The 16112-nt window shown below is 40.3% G+C and overlaps 1 protein-coding gene across 4 annotated transcripts in view; it reads right to left on the bottom strand.

Moving 5' to 3' along the window:
• Positions 1 to 13527: 13527 nt before the first annotated feature.
• Positions 13528 to 16112, bottom strand: part of IRAK3 (interleukin 1 receptor associated kinase 3) — a 64092-nt gene continuing 61507 nt past the window's right edge. The window contains exon 10 of one of the 4 annotated variants that reach the window (XM_062203285.1): positions 13528 to 15062. In XM_062203285.1, coding sequence (XP_062059269.1) covers positions 14589 to 15062 — 474 coding nt within the window. In that variant the 3' untranslated portion in view covers positions 13528 to 14588. The remainder of the gene's footprint in view (positions 15063 to 16112) is intronic. The other 3 variants (XM_062203287.1, XM_062203286.1, XM_062203284.1) reach the window with 3 other exon arrangements.

The following is a 16112-nucleotide window of genomic DNA, read 5'->3' on the forward strand; positions in this document are numbered from 1 at the left end:
GTTTTCCTTTCTCTTCTTTATCTGTAAGAGTGAGAATGGCTTCATGTGATTACCTTTCTCTACATATTCATATTTTCCTTTCTGTCTTCCCTCTACTTTTTCAATAGATTGATCATCAATTCCCAATATTAAATTCATTCTGTTAGAAATGCTTACTAGGGAATCTGTTTCCCCCTTAGGACAACTATTGATACAGACAAACTAATGGCCTAACCTAGGCAAAGAAAAACATGGAGTAGAAAGGTAAAGAAGAGGATTGTTGTTCAGAGGCCGGGGAAAAAATTGAAAGATCAAATTACAGCATGTCTTTTTAAGGTCAATGTTTTCTGTTGTATAGCAATTGCAAGTGGTGGTAGGATCTAGAGTGTGAACTCAGGATAGGGGTCAATGTGAAATGGAAGTGTAGTTTCACTATCATGGAGGAAGCTTACTAACTATGAATCAATGCTGCTACTTGGTTCATTCAAATTACTGTTGAAATCAGGAATGATAATACCAGGAAGTGAAATAAGGAGAAAGATAGGGACATGTCAGAATACGTCTTCAAAAATAAGGTGATAATTTTTATTAGGTCAATACATTTTAGTGGCCAAGTTAGGGTAGTAAATAATTTTACCCTCTTCAAACTATTAGACTAATGCTTAATGAAAATGTCACAGATGCTTTGCCTGCTGTCTCAAGCAATAGCTTTGGAGCTGCCAGCAGTGAGTTAATATAAACATGAGTACCAGAATCTCAAAACTCCCTCCAGGGTATACAAAATAAAAACAATAAAAGGTCATGGATTAATATTTACCATTGGCTGATCATTGCAGCTCTTTTTAAAAAATCCTGTGTTATGATTGTAAAATAGAATTATCACAAAATTCAGTTTTTAATGGTCCAGCAATTACACTATAATCAGCTTATACACTTCAACAATGGAATAAAATTATTAGTGAATAATGGTATTGAGAAGATTAACAATACTATCAGAGGTTACTTATACCTCATTGCAATGTGCTGTTTAGCAATGGTTCCATTTTATATTGTATTATCAGGTTCCCTAATATCTTTCTTGTTGAAATCTTTGCAGTGATAGTACCATTGGCATTACCTGGCATTTCCCTTCTAGGAAGTAGAAAACAGTTCCAACACATTAATCTGTTATTGAAAGAATAAAATCTCTGGCTCTGTTATACTCTTAAAAACATCTTTCAGTTGAATTTTCCTAGAAGGCATTTTTATCATTTTTTAAAAGATTTATTTATGTATTTGAGAGGCAGAGTTACAGAAACAGGGAGAGACAGAGAGAAAGGTCTTCTGTCTACTAGTTTACTCTCCAGATGGCCACAAAGGCCATAGCTGGGCCAATCTGAAGCCAAGAGCAAGGAGCATCCTCTGGGTCTCCCATGTGGGTGCAAGAGGCCCAAACACTTGGGTCATATTCCAGTGCTTTCCCGGGTCATTAGCAGGGAGCTGGATGGGAAGTGGAGCAGCCGGGACCTGAACAAGTGCCAATATAGAATGTTGGTGCTGCAGGTGGAGGTTTAACCTACTATGTCAAAGCACTGGCCCCCATTTGTATATATACACATTGTGACTTAGTTATGTCCACAAAACAGTCCCTCCAGATAGAATTCATAGTATTGGTATTTTACTCTGGAGTATACTTTGATATTTCCCTTCATAATTAATGCATTATTGTGGCTCCCATTTACATGGTTACATAGATTCCAACTCTATGTGCTGTGTTTAGTCACTATGTTCAGTCACACCTTCCCTGAACCATTGCAATTTTTATTTTCAACTGATAACTACAGCCTATAGTCTACTGAATTCATAAACTTAAAAAATTATACATGGGCTAAAAGTGGAGAGTGGAGAATCAATACCTGATGGTGAAAAATTTACCTCTCCGGCACCGTGGCTCAATAGGCTAATCCTCCGCCTTACGGCGCCAGCACACACTGGGTTCTAGTCCCGGTTGGGGCGCCGGATTCTGTCCCGGTTGCCCCTCTTCCAGGCCAGCTCTCTGCTGTGGCCCGGGAGTGCAGTGGAGGATGGCCCAAGTGCTTGGGCCCTGCATCCCATGGGAGACCAGGAGAAGCACCTGGCTCCTGGCTTTGGATCAGCACAGTGCTCCGGTTGCAGCGCGCCAGCCGCGGCGGCCATTGGAGGGTGAACCAATGGCAAAAGAAGACCTTTCTCTCTGTTTCTCTCTCTCACTGTCCACTCTGCCTGTCAAAAAAATAAAAAAATAAATTATCTCCCCAAAGTCTTTTCACTTAGCTGTAGGTAACTCCTTGAAGCACTGATTTGAAAGTATCAAAGGGTAATTTTTTAAAGACTTTACCAAAATCAACTACTATTTAGTTATAGAAGACTCTGTTTTGTAAAGTGATCTGTTCTGTACTATTTTATATTCAGCTTATCTGGCTTTTGCTTCTTAATTGCTTTTGCACATGGGCTCTCAAAGCTTATGACTCAGAGGATGCTAGAAACATTCATTTTGTAGCTTCTGTCACTAATGCAGGAAGATGAAGATAATAAAAGGCAATGCAACAGAAGTATTTTTATTAGTTGTCAGTTGTTGCCATGGGCACATCTAAGCAAAGAGCCAAGCAAATGTAGAAATGTAAGGAAATGTTTTTCAAAGTAAAAGTTTTTTTTTTCTTTCTGATAATAAAAATGACACACGCTCATTATAAATTGTTCATATACATAAAAGTCTAAAGAACGTAAAGAGCATCCAAATATCATAGCTCAGAAAAAAAAAAACCCACATCATTAATATTTGGCAAAGATCTCTAAGAAAAACATACTATTTTGAAATATTTAATGTTATAAATGAGTTCTCATTAAGCTTGCTATACTGCAGTCTGCTTTTTTGCTCAAGAATATTTCAGAGACAAATATACATAGCAATAAAAACAGGTCCAAATTCTTAATGACAACTGCATAAAATGTGATTGTATATACATACTACAATTTAACCCATATTCTACTAAAGGTTTTTCAGTTATTCCCAATGTTTTAATGTTGTGAAATGTCACAAAGTGTATCTTTAAGCTCCTCCTTAAATATATATGCAATTTTTATTCATTAGGATAAATTCCTAAATAAACTGCTGGGTGAAAGTACATCCACTTAAATTTTTTATACACATTACCAAATTGCCTTCCAGAAAGGTTGTAGCAATTTCCATCCCTGCCAGCAGTGAAGCAAAATGCTCATGTGTCCATATTCTTACCAATTACTTTAAAATTGCCAACCCTGGAGGACAAAATAGCAATAATAAATAATAACTACAGATAAATTTATTAGCTGCTTTCATTTCCAAATAGTAGATACATCTTTCATGTGATCCCTTTTCAGAAAAGATATCTGCTGGACATGGTTTTTAGTTTATATTTTTACTCCATGCTGGACATGACTCAGGGCAAGAGTCACCTTCTTTGAGCTTTATTTTTTTTCAACTTATGGTAACACAACCCAGCTCAATAGGTTGTCTAAAGCTTAAATCACGTGTGGATGTATCTAGCACACTGTAAGACGCAACAGTGGTGAGCGAGTCTGTATCTCCTACAAGTAAGCTCATTCTACTTTCTTACCTGTCATTTCAGTGAAATTTGGTCTATGATACTAGTTTAAAATTAAGCAGCCAATGACAGACTCTGTAAATAATCTCTTTCTATTTTTGAGAGAAGCACAAAAATTGCAAGGAAGAAAATGACATCTATAAGAAGGTTCTTGAGTTTGGTAGGCAGCACTGCTCTTGGGAATAAAAATGCCTCCCAGGAAAATATTGCAACTCAATTCCATGAATCATAAAAACATGTAACTAACTTGGGATAAGAAGATAGGAACAAAGTATAACAAACATCAGCTTATTCTCTACCAAAACATCATTGCTTTACACGTGGTTTTGGATAATCTTCAACCATAGTACAGATTTATAAACAACTTATATAATATCTAATTTCTCTTTCCAAAGACATCTCAGATATTAATATTTGAAATTAATAACTTCTACCCACGAATGGTCAAATGTGACCATTTAAGCAAATGATTGATGATATTCTGGATAATAGAAAAACAAATTTTATTTGCAATCCAGATGACAGTCTTTTTTTAATTTTTATTTTTAATTATTTAAAAGGTAGATTTCCACAGACAGAGAGGAAGGGAGATATTCTATCCACTGACTCAACCCCCAAAAAAGGCCAAGCCAAGAACCTGGAACTCCATCCAGGTCTTCCACAGGTATGTCAGGGGTGGCAGGAGTCCAAGCACTTGGGCCATCTTCCATTGCTTTTACAGATACATTAGCATGCAATTGGATCAGTATTGGAGCAGCTGGGATGCAAATCGGTGCTCATATGGGATGCCAGTGCTGCAGGCAGCAGCTTAACCTGCTGCACCACAATTCTGGCCCCTACATGGGCCAGCGTTGTGGCTCACTTGGTTAATCCTCCACTTGTGGTGCCAGCATCTCATATGGGCACCGGGTTCTAGTCCTGGTTGCTCCTCTTCCAGTCCAGTTCTCTGTTGTGGCCCAGGAGGGCTGTGGAGGATGGCCCAAGTGCTTGGGCCCCTGCACCCGCTTGGGAGATCAGGAAGAAGCACCTGGCTCCTGGCTTAGGATCAGTGTATCTCTGGCTGTGGCGGCCATTTGGGGAGTGAACCAACGGAAGGAAGACCTTTCTCTCTGTCTCTCTCTCCCACTGTCTATAACTCTACCTGTCAAATAAAAAAAAGAAAGTCTTGATACAATAGATACTAATGATTTTGAAGATGTTTTGAAGGAATATTTCTTCATTATTTTTACAAATATTTGTTGGGCCATACTGTGTGTCAGATACTGTGATATCAATTAGGGATACAAAAATGAGCGGACACAGCCCCTTTCTCTGGGAGTTTCAGTTTGGTGGAGAAGGAAAGACAACTCCACAAGAAACTGTACTGTTGCATGTGATAGTAAAGTGAGGTTTGTATATGCACTTTCAATGAATGAATGGATGGATAAATGAATTAATTTAATTCACATGTAATGACTACTGAGGTGTTTGGATGCCTATAGCACAGAAACAGGTTAGTGTAGAGAGCAGAAGATATGGTGAGTCTACTATACTTTGCGGAATCAATTCATGATGTTCACACACATCTCTTATTATAGGAACTTGAATTTGCAGTGGCCCCTTTGTTGAACGTGGAGTAGAAGAAAGATCACAGGTTTTGAAATCAAACAGGGATGTGTTCAAATCCTGGCTATTCCAAATCTGGGAGACCCTATGCAAATCATGTAACTTTCCTGAGCTAGTTTCCTCTCCTGCATGGTGGGATTCATACCCTCAGGGTGGCTGTGAGGACTGAAAAAGAAAAAATCAAGCAAAGCTCCAGACTCAATTCCCTTTACCCTCACCCCAGCTTTCAGGCCCCAGGGATCTAGCAGAACTGTGGGCCACAATTCCTTGGACAATTCACCTGGAGTAGTGCTTCAGTTATCTTTTCTGCTTCTTTTAATCCATTCCACAAGAAGTTTCTCCAATAAGCCTTATTAACCTGTTCAAAAGACACCAGGAATTTCTCTCTCAACTTTCAGCACTTTCTTACAGTTCCATTAGTGTGTGGTTCAAATAACAGATGTCATGGAACTTAACTTGGGTTTCTTTCTTACTAAACTGTTTGTTCAGTACTTGGAACCCTAGTGGCTAACACAGTGCCTTGATTTAACAAGTGACTACTAAATGTGAGTCTTGATGGAGTGGGCATCTGGTCTAGAGGTTACAACAACTTTGTCCCATATTGGAGTACCTGGATTGGATTTTCAGCTCTAGCTCCTGACTCCAGCTTCCTGCTAATGTGGACCCAGGGAGGCAGCAGTGATGATTCTGATGGTTAGATTTATGGGGCCCATGTGGGAGACCTGGATTGAAATTATTGCTCCCAGCTTTGGCCTGATCTCAAGTCCTGGCTGTTGCTGACAATTGAGGACTAAACCAGTGCTTAGGAACAATCTCTGTCTTCCCCACACTCTTTTTCTGCCTCTCAATAAGTTGAAAGAGTATGTTACTGATGATAACCTCACTCCTTTACCCAGCAGACCTCAGGTCATAAGAGTTTCTCTGGGCCAGCGCCGCGGCTCACTTGGCTAATCCTCTGCCTGTGGCGCCAGCACCCCGGGTTCTAGTCCCAGTTGGGGCGCCGGATTCTGTCCCGGTTGCTCCTCTTTCAGTCCAGCTCTCTGCTGTGGCCCAGAAAGGCAGTGGAGGATGGCCCAATTGCTTGGGCCCTGCACCTGCATGGGAGACCAGGAGAAGCACCTGGCTCCTGGCTTCGGATCGGCGCAGCGTGACAGCCGCAGTGCTCTGGCCATAGCGGCCATTTGGGGGATGAACCAACGGAAAAGGAAGACCTTTCTCTCTGTCTGTCTCTCTCACTGTCTAACTCTGCCTGTCAAAAAAAAAAAAAAAAAAAAGAGTTGCTCTGCAGAGGCTGACGGGCCCACCCCAGACTATTATACAGTGAGTCACAGGTCCTTGCAACTCTCAAAAATTCAACAGAATTTATTGTAAGAAATCCTGTATATATATATTTAAAACAACATAATATTTTCTTCATGTTTTGAGATATTGTAAGATGGGACAAAACCCTAAGGGGCACAGTAAGTAGAATTTTCCTCAAGGATTGCTCCATGGTACCTCATAGGATGGAGATAAGCGAGATAAGTGAAATTCTTTACTAATTCATGTTTGCTGACTAAGGGGAACACTTGGAGGCTCGTTTATGGTTTCTTTGTGAAGCTTAGTCTCCATATAATGAAACCATGAATGTATTCTCTTAGCACCCATTGAGAGATGTGATACTCCATTCCTACCAATTAACATTGATTAGCGCACTCACTTAGAAGGCAAATCAAGTCAAGAGGACTGAATCATTCAATAGAAGATTTTAGTACCTTCCAGCTATGATGGACTCTGAACCAAATCATTAACCAGGTCACTTTCAGTTAATCAGACTTCGGCTTTGAGATTTCTAAAATAGCCACACCCTAGGAAGAATATCTAGTCAATACATTCAACGTTCAATAGTACTTCCAGAGCTCCTACTCTATACTTACCAACATCCTAGATATTAGGGTAAGTGTAAAACAATGAAAAGAAATTTGAGAAGTTTGAGAACATGTCAAGGCAGTGGTTCTCAAAGACTGGATTTCCTAGCAGCAGAAGCATCACCAGGGAACTTGTTGGAAACCAAGATTACTAACTCCAGACCTACTGCCTTAGACTGGGGGTGTGGATAGAGGTCTACATGTTTGTATTTTTAACAAGCCTCCCAAGTCATCTGATGCATACTCCCGTTTGAGAAACCCTGCTGTAAGTCAGTTAGGCAAGTTCAAATCAACAAAATCCCAAGGGACTCCACCTGTGCTGGTGACTGTGTGGGCCTGCTGTTCAGCAGAGCTGTCTTAATGATTCTTTTTCAAAGGTATGGGAGAGGGTTGTGGATTCAAAGCAAACACAGTTTAAGATAGTCAATTATCAATTATCTCTTATTATTAGTGGCAACTTCACATGATTTCAGGTCAATTTTCCTAACTTAGTCATTGATTATACTATCATATTACATCTGTAAGAGAAGTGAAGTCAGAATAGTTTGCAATGAGTCATCTAAATGCCAAAGACTTATGCTATTTTTTTTCCATCAACATGTATATACAAGAGTTGCCAAACTAGGACAGGTCACAAGAATGGAAATAGATAAAGTCTAGTCCAACCCTTGCCTCAGCTAGCCTTAGCACATGGCAGACTGTCAACATGGTGAACACAGATGTGATATGATGATCAGATGGGATGGCAGCACTGGCAGTCAGGTGCCACATACACCTACCTGCATTGATGTGCCCATCTACTGCTGGGAGCCTGTATTAGGCTTGTCAACCAGACTAGGGCTTATTTTTAAACTCACTTCATGCCTTTTCAGAGAATTATACCTCTGAGGTTGGCACTGTGGTATAGTGGATAAAGTCACTACTTCAAGTCCTGGCTGCTCCACTTCTAACCCAGCTCCCTGCTATGGCCTGGGAAAGCAGCTGAGGATGGCTCAAGTCCTTGGACCCCTGCACCCATGAAGTAACTGGCCCCTGGCTTTGGACTGGCCCAGCCCAGATGTTGTGGCCATTTGTGGAGTAAACCAGAGTATGGAAGATACCTCTCTCCCTCTCTCCCTCTCCTCTCTCTCTGTAGCTCTGCCTTTCAAATAAATAAATAAATATTTTTTTTAAAAAAATAATTATATCTCTATGTTCCTGACCTTGGTCTGTTAACCCGACCCTGATTCCTGAAGATTCCCTTCTTTGATTAGTTGTTCTTGATCCAGGACTCCTTCTCAAGTGCACCTATTTACTCCCCACTCCCACTCCAGAAAGCATGAGCCTAGTCCTCTGACCCTCAAAAATAGAGGTCTATCCCTTCATTATTCACTTCCTGGTGAAGGAAAGTCTTTCTATCCTCTAGAAATGGTTTTCTTCTAATATTTCTATCCACCACCACAAGGAGAGTCACTATCTCAACTTCATTAATTTACTGAGCAATATTTATCATAACAGTTTTTTATTATATAGGCTCACAGAGATAAGTTAATTCAATTTAATTTTCGGGGAAACACCTGCTCTAGGTAGGATAAAATGGTAGGCCCTGAAGAAATGCTCCCTACACACTCAGGGATTGTGATAGACAGAGTAATCCCCTCAAGATGCTTATGTCCTAATCTCAGAAGCCTATGAACATGTTATTATATAAGAGAAAGGGGACACTGCTAATGTGATTAAATTAAGAATCATGAGATGGGAATGTTTTCCTGGATTATATGAGTGGACCCAATGCAATTACAAGATGCCATTATAAAAGACAGACAAGAGGGTCAGAGTAAAAGAAAGGTATGAAGAAGAGGGGAGAGGGAGAAGGAGAGGGAGAGGAAGAGGGAGAGAGATTGAAATTTCAGGATGTAATATTGCTAGCTTTGCAGATGGAGGAAGAGGCAGTGAGCCAAGGTTGCAGATGGCCTGTAAAAGCTGGAAAAAGCAAGGCAGCAAATTCCCCCCCTAGAGCCTCCAGAGGCGACAGCAAAGATTTTTTACCTCAAGACATGTAAAATCATTCATCTGTGCTACTTTAAACCATAAATGTGTGACAATCTGTTAGAGCAACAATACAACACTAATATAGGGAGGAGTTTATAATCTAGTAAAATAACATGAACAACTTCAATGGAGTTCAGAAAGTGACAGGTATGAAACAGAAATACAAAGACATTGCTATGGAAAGGCCATTTTGGACTTACGTAACAGGGCCGCGCCCGCCCTCAGCCAAACAAAAAAACCTGACTCTGGTGGGGAGAAATAACAGGGGGTTAAGACCTAGTGAATGTGTGGAGCTTATGAACTGGGACTGTAAAAAAAATGAGGGTGTGTGGGAGAACACATGGAGTGACTGAGACATACTCTTGGTGGGAGACGCCACAAATTCGGTAACCTTGGCAACACGGTGGGAGATTGCAGGGGAATCTGAGCTTACATGAGGACTGCACAGATCCTTTGTGTGGTCCTTGGGACAGAGCAGATGAATATTACACCCACAGGCACTGATTGCCTTCAAGGAGAATAGCTCAGCTGTGTGGAATTACTTCCCTTCTGAATAAAAAAAAAAAGAGAGAGAGAGATTTACCACGCCAAACCTGGGTGTGTCAACTTTGGCACACCCTAAACCCTGAAGAACTGAACAGAGCTCTCTGGCCACACCCACCACAAGCCTCTAAAGATCCACCAAAAGCAGACAGTCCACTTAATCTAGAGTCATAATATAATGAGAAAAGCCATCACAGTGAGGAAAAAAAAAGAAGAAACCAAAGAATATCTCCACAATGCCAAGGAATGAACACAGAAACTGAGGAAACAAGAACAAGGAAGACATTATGACACCCCCAAATGAACATGACACTCCAATACAAGATTATGAAGATGATGAGATAGAAAAAATGCAAGATACGGATCTCAAAAAATTTATATTAAGAACATTTAGAAGTTCTCAAAAACAAATTCATGAACTACAGAAATCCTTACTGGACAGGATAGAAAATCTCTCTCATGAAAATGAAATCTTAAGGAGGAATCAAAATGAAATGAAGAATATAGTAGAACATGAAATTGTGATATTGAAGAGAAATCAAAATGAAATGAAGAATTCAATAGCTCAAATGACAAACACATTTGAGAGCCTTAAAAACAGAATCAGTGAAGCAGAAGAGAGAATATCAGACTTAGAAGACAGAGCACATGAAACTATACAGTCAAACCAAAGAAAAGAAGAAGAAATTAGAAATCTAAAAAATATTGTTCAGAATCTATAGGAATTATTAAAAAACCCAACATTTGGTTTCTAGGAAGGCATGCAGAGAGAGAAAGGATTAGAAGGCCTTTTTAGTGAGATACTAGCAGGAAACTTACCAGGTTTGGAGAAGGACAGAGACATCCAAGTATAGGAAGCTCATAGGACCCCCAATAAACATGACCAAAAGAGATCCTCACCATGCCATGCTGAAATAAAACTCACCACAGTGAAACATAAAGATTCTTTTTTTTTCTTTTTTTTGTGAAAAAAAATTTTTTTTGGACAGGCAGAGTGGATAGTGAGAGAGAGAGAGAGAGACAAAGAGAAACGTCTTCCTTTTGCCATTGGTTCACCCTCCAATGGCCACCACGGCTGGCGCGCTGAGACCGGCACACCGCGCTGATCCGATGGCAGGAGCCAGGTGCTTCTCCTGGTCTCCCATGGGGTGCAGGGCCCAACACTTGGGCCATCCTCCACTGCACTCCTTGGCCACAGCAGAGAGCTGGCCTGGAAGAGGGGCAACCGGGATAGAATCCGGCGCCCCCATAAAGAAAAGATTCTAAAATGTGCAAGAGAGAAATGCCAGATTACTCTCAGAGGATCTCCAATTAGACTCAAAGTAGACTTCTCATCAGAAATCCTACAGGCTAGGAGGGAATGGCAAGATATAGTCCAGATACTAAGAGAAAAAAACTGCCAGCCCAGAATATTATATCCTGCAAAGCTCTCCTTTGTGAATGATGGTGAAATAAAGACCTTTCATAGCAAACAGAAATTGAAGAATTTGTCACCACTCATGCAGCCCTACAAAAGATGCTTAAAGATGTGTTACACACAGAAACACAGAAACACGGCCATCAATATGAAAGAAGGTAAAGGAAGAAAACCTCCCAGTAAAAGATCACAGGAAGTTCAAAGCATATATTAGAAATATCTTTGGAAAAATGGTAGGGCAAAGTCACTACTTATCAATAGTCACATTGAGTATAAATGGCCTCAACTCTCCAGTTAAAAGACACAGACTGGCTGAATGGATTTAAAAAAAAAAAAAAAAAAAACATCTATTTGCTGTTTACAAGAAACACACCTTTCCAACAAAGATGCATGCAGACTGAAAGTGAAAGGTTGGAAAAAGATATTCCATGCTAACAGAAACCAAAAAAGAGCTGCCATAGCCATATTAATATCAGAGAGAGAGACAGAGAGAAAGGTCTTCCTTTGCCGTTGGTTCACCCTCCAATGGCCACCGCGGCCAGTGCGCCACGCTGATCCGAAGGCAGGAGCCAGGTGCTTATCCTGGTCTTTTAAGTGTACAGTTTAAAACTTCCTCTGGTACCCCAAATACCATTAACTTGAGTGGTAAAAATGCCAACTCAAGTATTAAAGTGACCAAATTATGTGTTAAAGTGATTATATAAATATGATCTAGTGTCAAGTAATAAGAATAGATAGAAATAAAAAGGAGAGAATGCTCCAACATTGGAAGTAGGCCACACAGTATACTCATAGAATGACAATCACTTTAAATAGCATCTGATCTCAGAATTAGCTCTTAAGGCATTCTGGTCATGCTAAAAAGCCCATGAGAGCATTTCAGGCATGAAAAGCCAAGACACTGTGGCAAAAAAAATTTTTTTAAATATCCTACAGTGGGGCCAGCGCTGTGGCGCAGCGGGTTAACGCCCTAGCTTAAAGTGCAGGGATACCATATGGGTGCCAGTTCAAGACCCGGCTGCTCCATTTCCTGTCCAGCTCTCTGTTATGGCCTTGGAGGGCAGTAGAGGATGGCCCAAGTCCTTGGGCCCCTTCACCCACGTGGGAGACCCGGAGGAAGGTTCTGGCTCCTGGCTTCGGGTTTGTGCAGCTCCAGCCATTGCCGCCAATTGGGGAGTGAACCATTGGATGGAAGATCTCTCTTTCTCTCTGCCTCTCCTCTTTCTGTGTAACACTGACTTTCAAATAATAAATAAAATAAATCTTAAAAATATCTTACAGAAAGCATCTCCATGAGACCCCAGTGGAAAAGAAGGGGACATCAAAGAAAGACATACTTTTCTCTGAAGGGAGGAAAGAACCTCCACTTTGCCTCCCTCCGGTCTTGCCTAAATACTGACAGAGACTGTGATCTCAAAATGTTTCCATAGTTGGACAACTCATGGCAAGAGCCTCGGGTGATCACTGACATAATACATAAGAGTGTTAATTGTTAAATTAACAGCAAGAGTCACTGTGCACTTACTCCCCATGCAAGACCTCTGTCTTAAATGAGCTGTACTGTGAAATTCAACTGTAAAACTTGTTCTCAGTTTTTTATATTAAGTGTGTATGTATGCAAATAGTTGAAATATTTACTTAGTACAGAGTTGGTCTTTTGTGTATAAAGTTAATTAAAAATTAATCTTGATGGAGAATGGGACTGGGAATGGGGGAGGGAGTGGAAGTGGGAGGGTAGGTATGGTAGGAAGAATCACTGTATTCCTAAAGATATACTCATGAAATTTATATTCATTAAATAAAAGGTTTCTAAAAAAATAGTTATCTGTACTCCCATGTTCATTGTAGCACAATTCACACTAGCAAAGATATGGAATCAACCCAGATGTCCATCAACTGTTGACTGGATAAAGAAATTATGGCATATATACATTATGGAGTACTACTCAGCTGTAAACCAAAAATGAAATTCTGTCTTTTGCAACAAGATAGATACAACTGGAAACCATTACACTTAGTGAAATAAGCCAGTCTCAAAAAGACAGATATCATATGTTCTTCCTAATCCAAGGTAATAGAGTACCTAAAATGTAATGTACTGGAGTGAAATGGGCACTTTGAGATTCAATGATTGTTTACAGCCCTTTTCTCTTTTGTTGAAGAACAGTGTTTTTTTCTTCACACTATTTGTTGAACTCTTTTACTTAGTGTAGGGTTAACTTTTTGATGATTAAATAAACCTAAAATAGATCTTTTTCTTTTTTTTAATTTTTTTTTTTAATTTTTGACAGGCAGAGTGGACAGTGAGAGAGACAGAGAGAAAGGTCTTCCTTTTCCATTGGTTCACCCTCCAATGGCTGCTGCGGCTGGCGCATCGCGCTGATCCGATAGCAGGAGCCAGGTGTTTATCCTGGTCTCCCATGGGATGCAGGGCCCAAGCACTTGGGCCATCCTCCACTGCACTCCGGGGCCACAGCAGTGAGCTGGCCTGGAAGAGGGGCAACCGGGACAGGATCCGGTACCCCGACCGGGACTAGAACCCGGTGTGCCGGCGCTGCTAGGCGGAGGATTAGCCTAGTGAGCCGCGGTGCCGGCCTAAAATAGATCTTTATAAAAATTAAAAGTAGGAATGGGAGAGGGAGGAAGAAGAAGCATTGGAGAATGGGTGGGGAGTATCACTATGTTCCTAAATCCATATACACAAAATACATGAAACTTTACAACTTAATCATTTTTTAAAAAGAGCTGAGTTCAGCCCTTGTGATCAACTGTTTTCTCAGGAACAAAAATACTTGAATAAAATTTCATACTTTCTATTCATTTTATAATTATTGGTCTCCAAGTTTGCAAAAAGAAGGCAACAATACAACTATAATAGGAATCAACAGCTTCATTGTATGCTAAGTGTTTTAACACAGAAATACAGATCTTTGGCAGAAATCCCCTCTCTACCCAGAATATGTCATTTCCAATGTGAATCTGGTTCATCTCCAGAGCAGCAGGCTCAACAGCGATGAATGGAAATATACTAAAGGCCAATCAAAATACAAAGGTAATTCTTTCAAAAAGGATATATTAACATTTACAAATTAAATACTTCCTATATCCCAGACAGGAGAGCTAAACCAAACAATGGATTCCAACGGACTACTCAGCGATGGAGGCTCCCAGAAGTCACTGATGATGACGGAGAATCCAGTCCCTTTCTAGTAGTTTTTGATCTGTTTGGCTGACATCAGAACTGATGATCTTGAACAATTTTGAATGGTTCATATTTAGCCTGGGTTTGACCATGAGGCAATTATCCTGATAGAAGGGTTTTTTTAAGACACTCTGTTGTTGGAATGGGAAGAAAGAAATGGAATTTTGTCCAGTGTTCATTTGCATTACTCAAATTCATTGTTGATCACTCTCAGCATTATTTACAGGAGGGAGCATCTTCCCAAGCCAAAACCTACCCTTAGCCTAGGCAACACTTGCTTTTTCTTTGTCTTCTGTTGACATTTATTCGTTTTTGTACTGTTCATGTTTGGTCAAGAAAATCTGAGAGGAACAGCTGGCCCCCACTGGCCTGCTCCTACAAGAATGGCCTGGAGCATCTGAAGAGGAGCCCATGTGTATCTCAGAGGCCCCTACATCCTGGGAGGGAACTGCACGCTCTGGGAGCCATCTTTCTTCACAGGAAATGGGCGTGTTGAAAGCATCTGCTGCAACCTTGCTCCTTGTCTTCCTGTCGAGGCCCAAAAATGTAACCTCAGACTGGCTGCACTCAAAAGGAGTCTTCTGAGTCATTCTATCTTCCTGCAAACTTTTATCATGAGGTAGTGAATGATGATTCTGGTTTTCATCATCTTCCATGGGAATACTTGATACATTATCCAAGAACAGAGGAGAAGGACATCTGAAGGACTTCAGGGACATGGGCGGATCTTCAGCAAAATACAAGCTGGCTTGGGCACTTTCCAGGGCATTCAGGACCTAAAGAGCAAAGAAGCAAACCAACACTGAGCGAAGCTTGAATAACCTTTCCTCTATCTGCCTACTAAAGAATCTTCTCTCATTTTCATTAAATGTTAAAGTATAAAATTTTGAATTAGAAAGGATTTTAAAGATCTGATAAACATCTTTATTTCTGATATGTAAATTAAGTGACTGGAGGCAAAATGTAAACGAAATGGCAATGGATTATATATAAAATGTCCCAATTTTAGCCCTTGATTTGCCACCCAATGGCTTTGTGGCCTTAGGAAACTCTCTTTACATTTTTTACTTCAACTGTAATATGTAGGGAATTGGAAGCGAGTGAAAGAATGGTGGACCTAATTTGTAGTTCTTAAATGCCAGTACCCAGAGGACCTTTCTTAAAACACAAATCCTTTGGCCCCCACCTAAAGATTGTCATTCAAAAAACAAGGAAACAAGGACTCAGGCATCAGTATTTAAAAAGCTTTCCAGATATTTGGATGTGCAGCCAGATTTGGGAACTCTGGACTTAATATAATAAAACATACAATATACCATCACACACACATTACTTGAAAAATTCACGTAAGGAGCTTTACAATTTACAAAGCATGTTCATGTGTTTTATCTCCCTTAATCTGCCCAAACAACATTATTACAGGTTGATTATTCCTTATCCAAAATTATTAGGGCCAGCAGTGTTTCAGGTTTTGGAAGATTTGCACAGATTTTACTGGTTGAGCATGCCTAATCTAAGAATCTGAAACCCAAAATCCTCCAAATTCTTAACTTTCTGAGCACCATGCTCAGAGCTTGTGGAGGCGTTGATTGTATAAGAATTACTATTACTTAAATCCAGCTGCCTTTCAGACCTTACCTAAGCTGTCACTTCCATCCAGAAGCTTCCTTGAGCTCCACAGGCTGGCATGTATTCTGACACTATGTTCCCACATAAGCTTGGGCTACATCCATCATGATGCATATCCTACTAGACTAAAATTGCAGTTACTGGCCTGACTCCTCCTTTTGACTGTGAGTTTGAGAGTCACTGAGTCTTGGTCACTG

This window comes from Lepus europaeus, chromosome 10 (assembly GCF_033115175.1).
Source record: "Lepus europaeus isolate LE1 chromosome 10, mLepTim1.pri, whole genome shotgun sequence".
Lineage (NCBI taxonomy): Eukaryota > Metazoa > Chordata > Mammalia > Lagomorpha > Leporidae > Lepus > Lepus europaeus.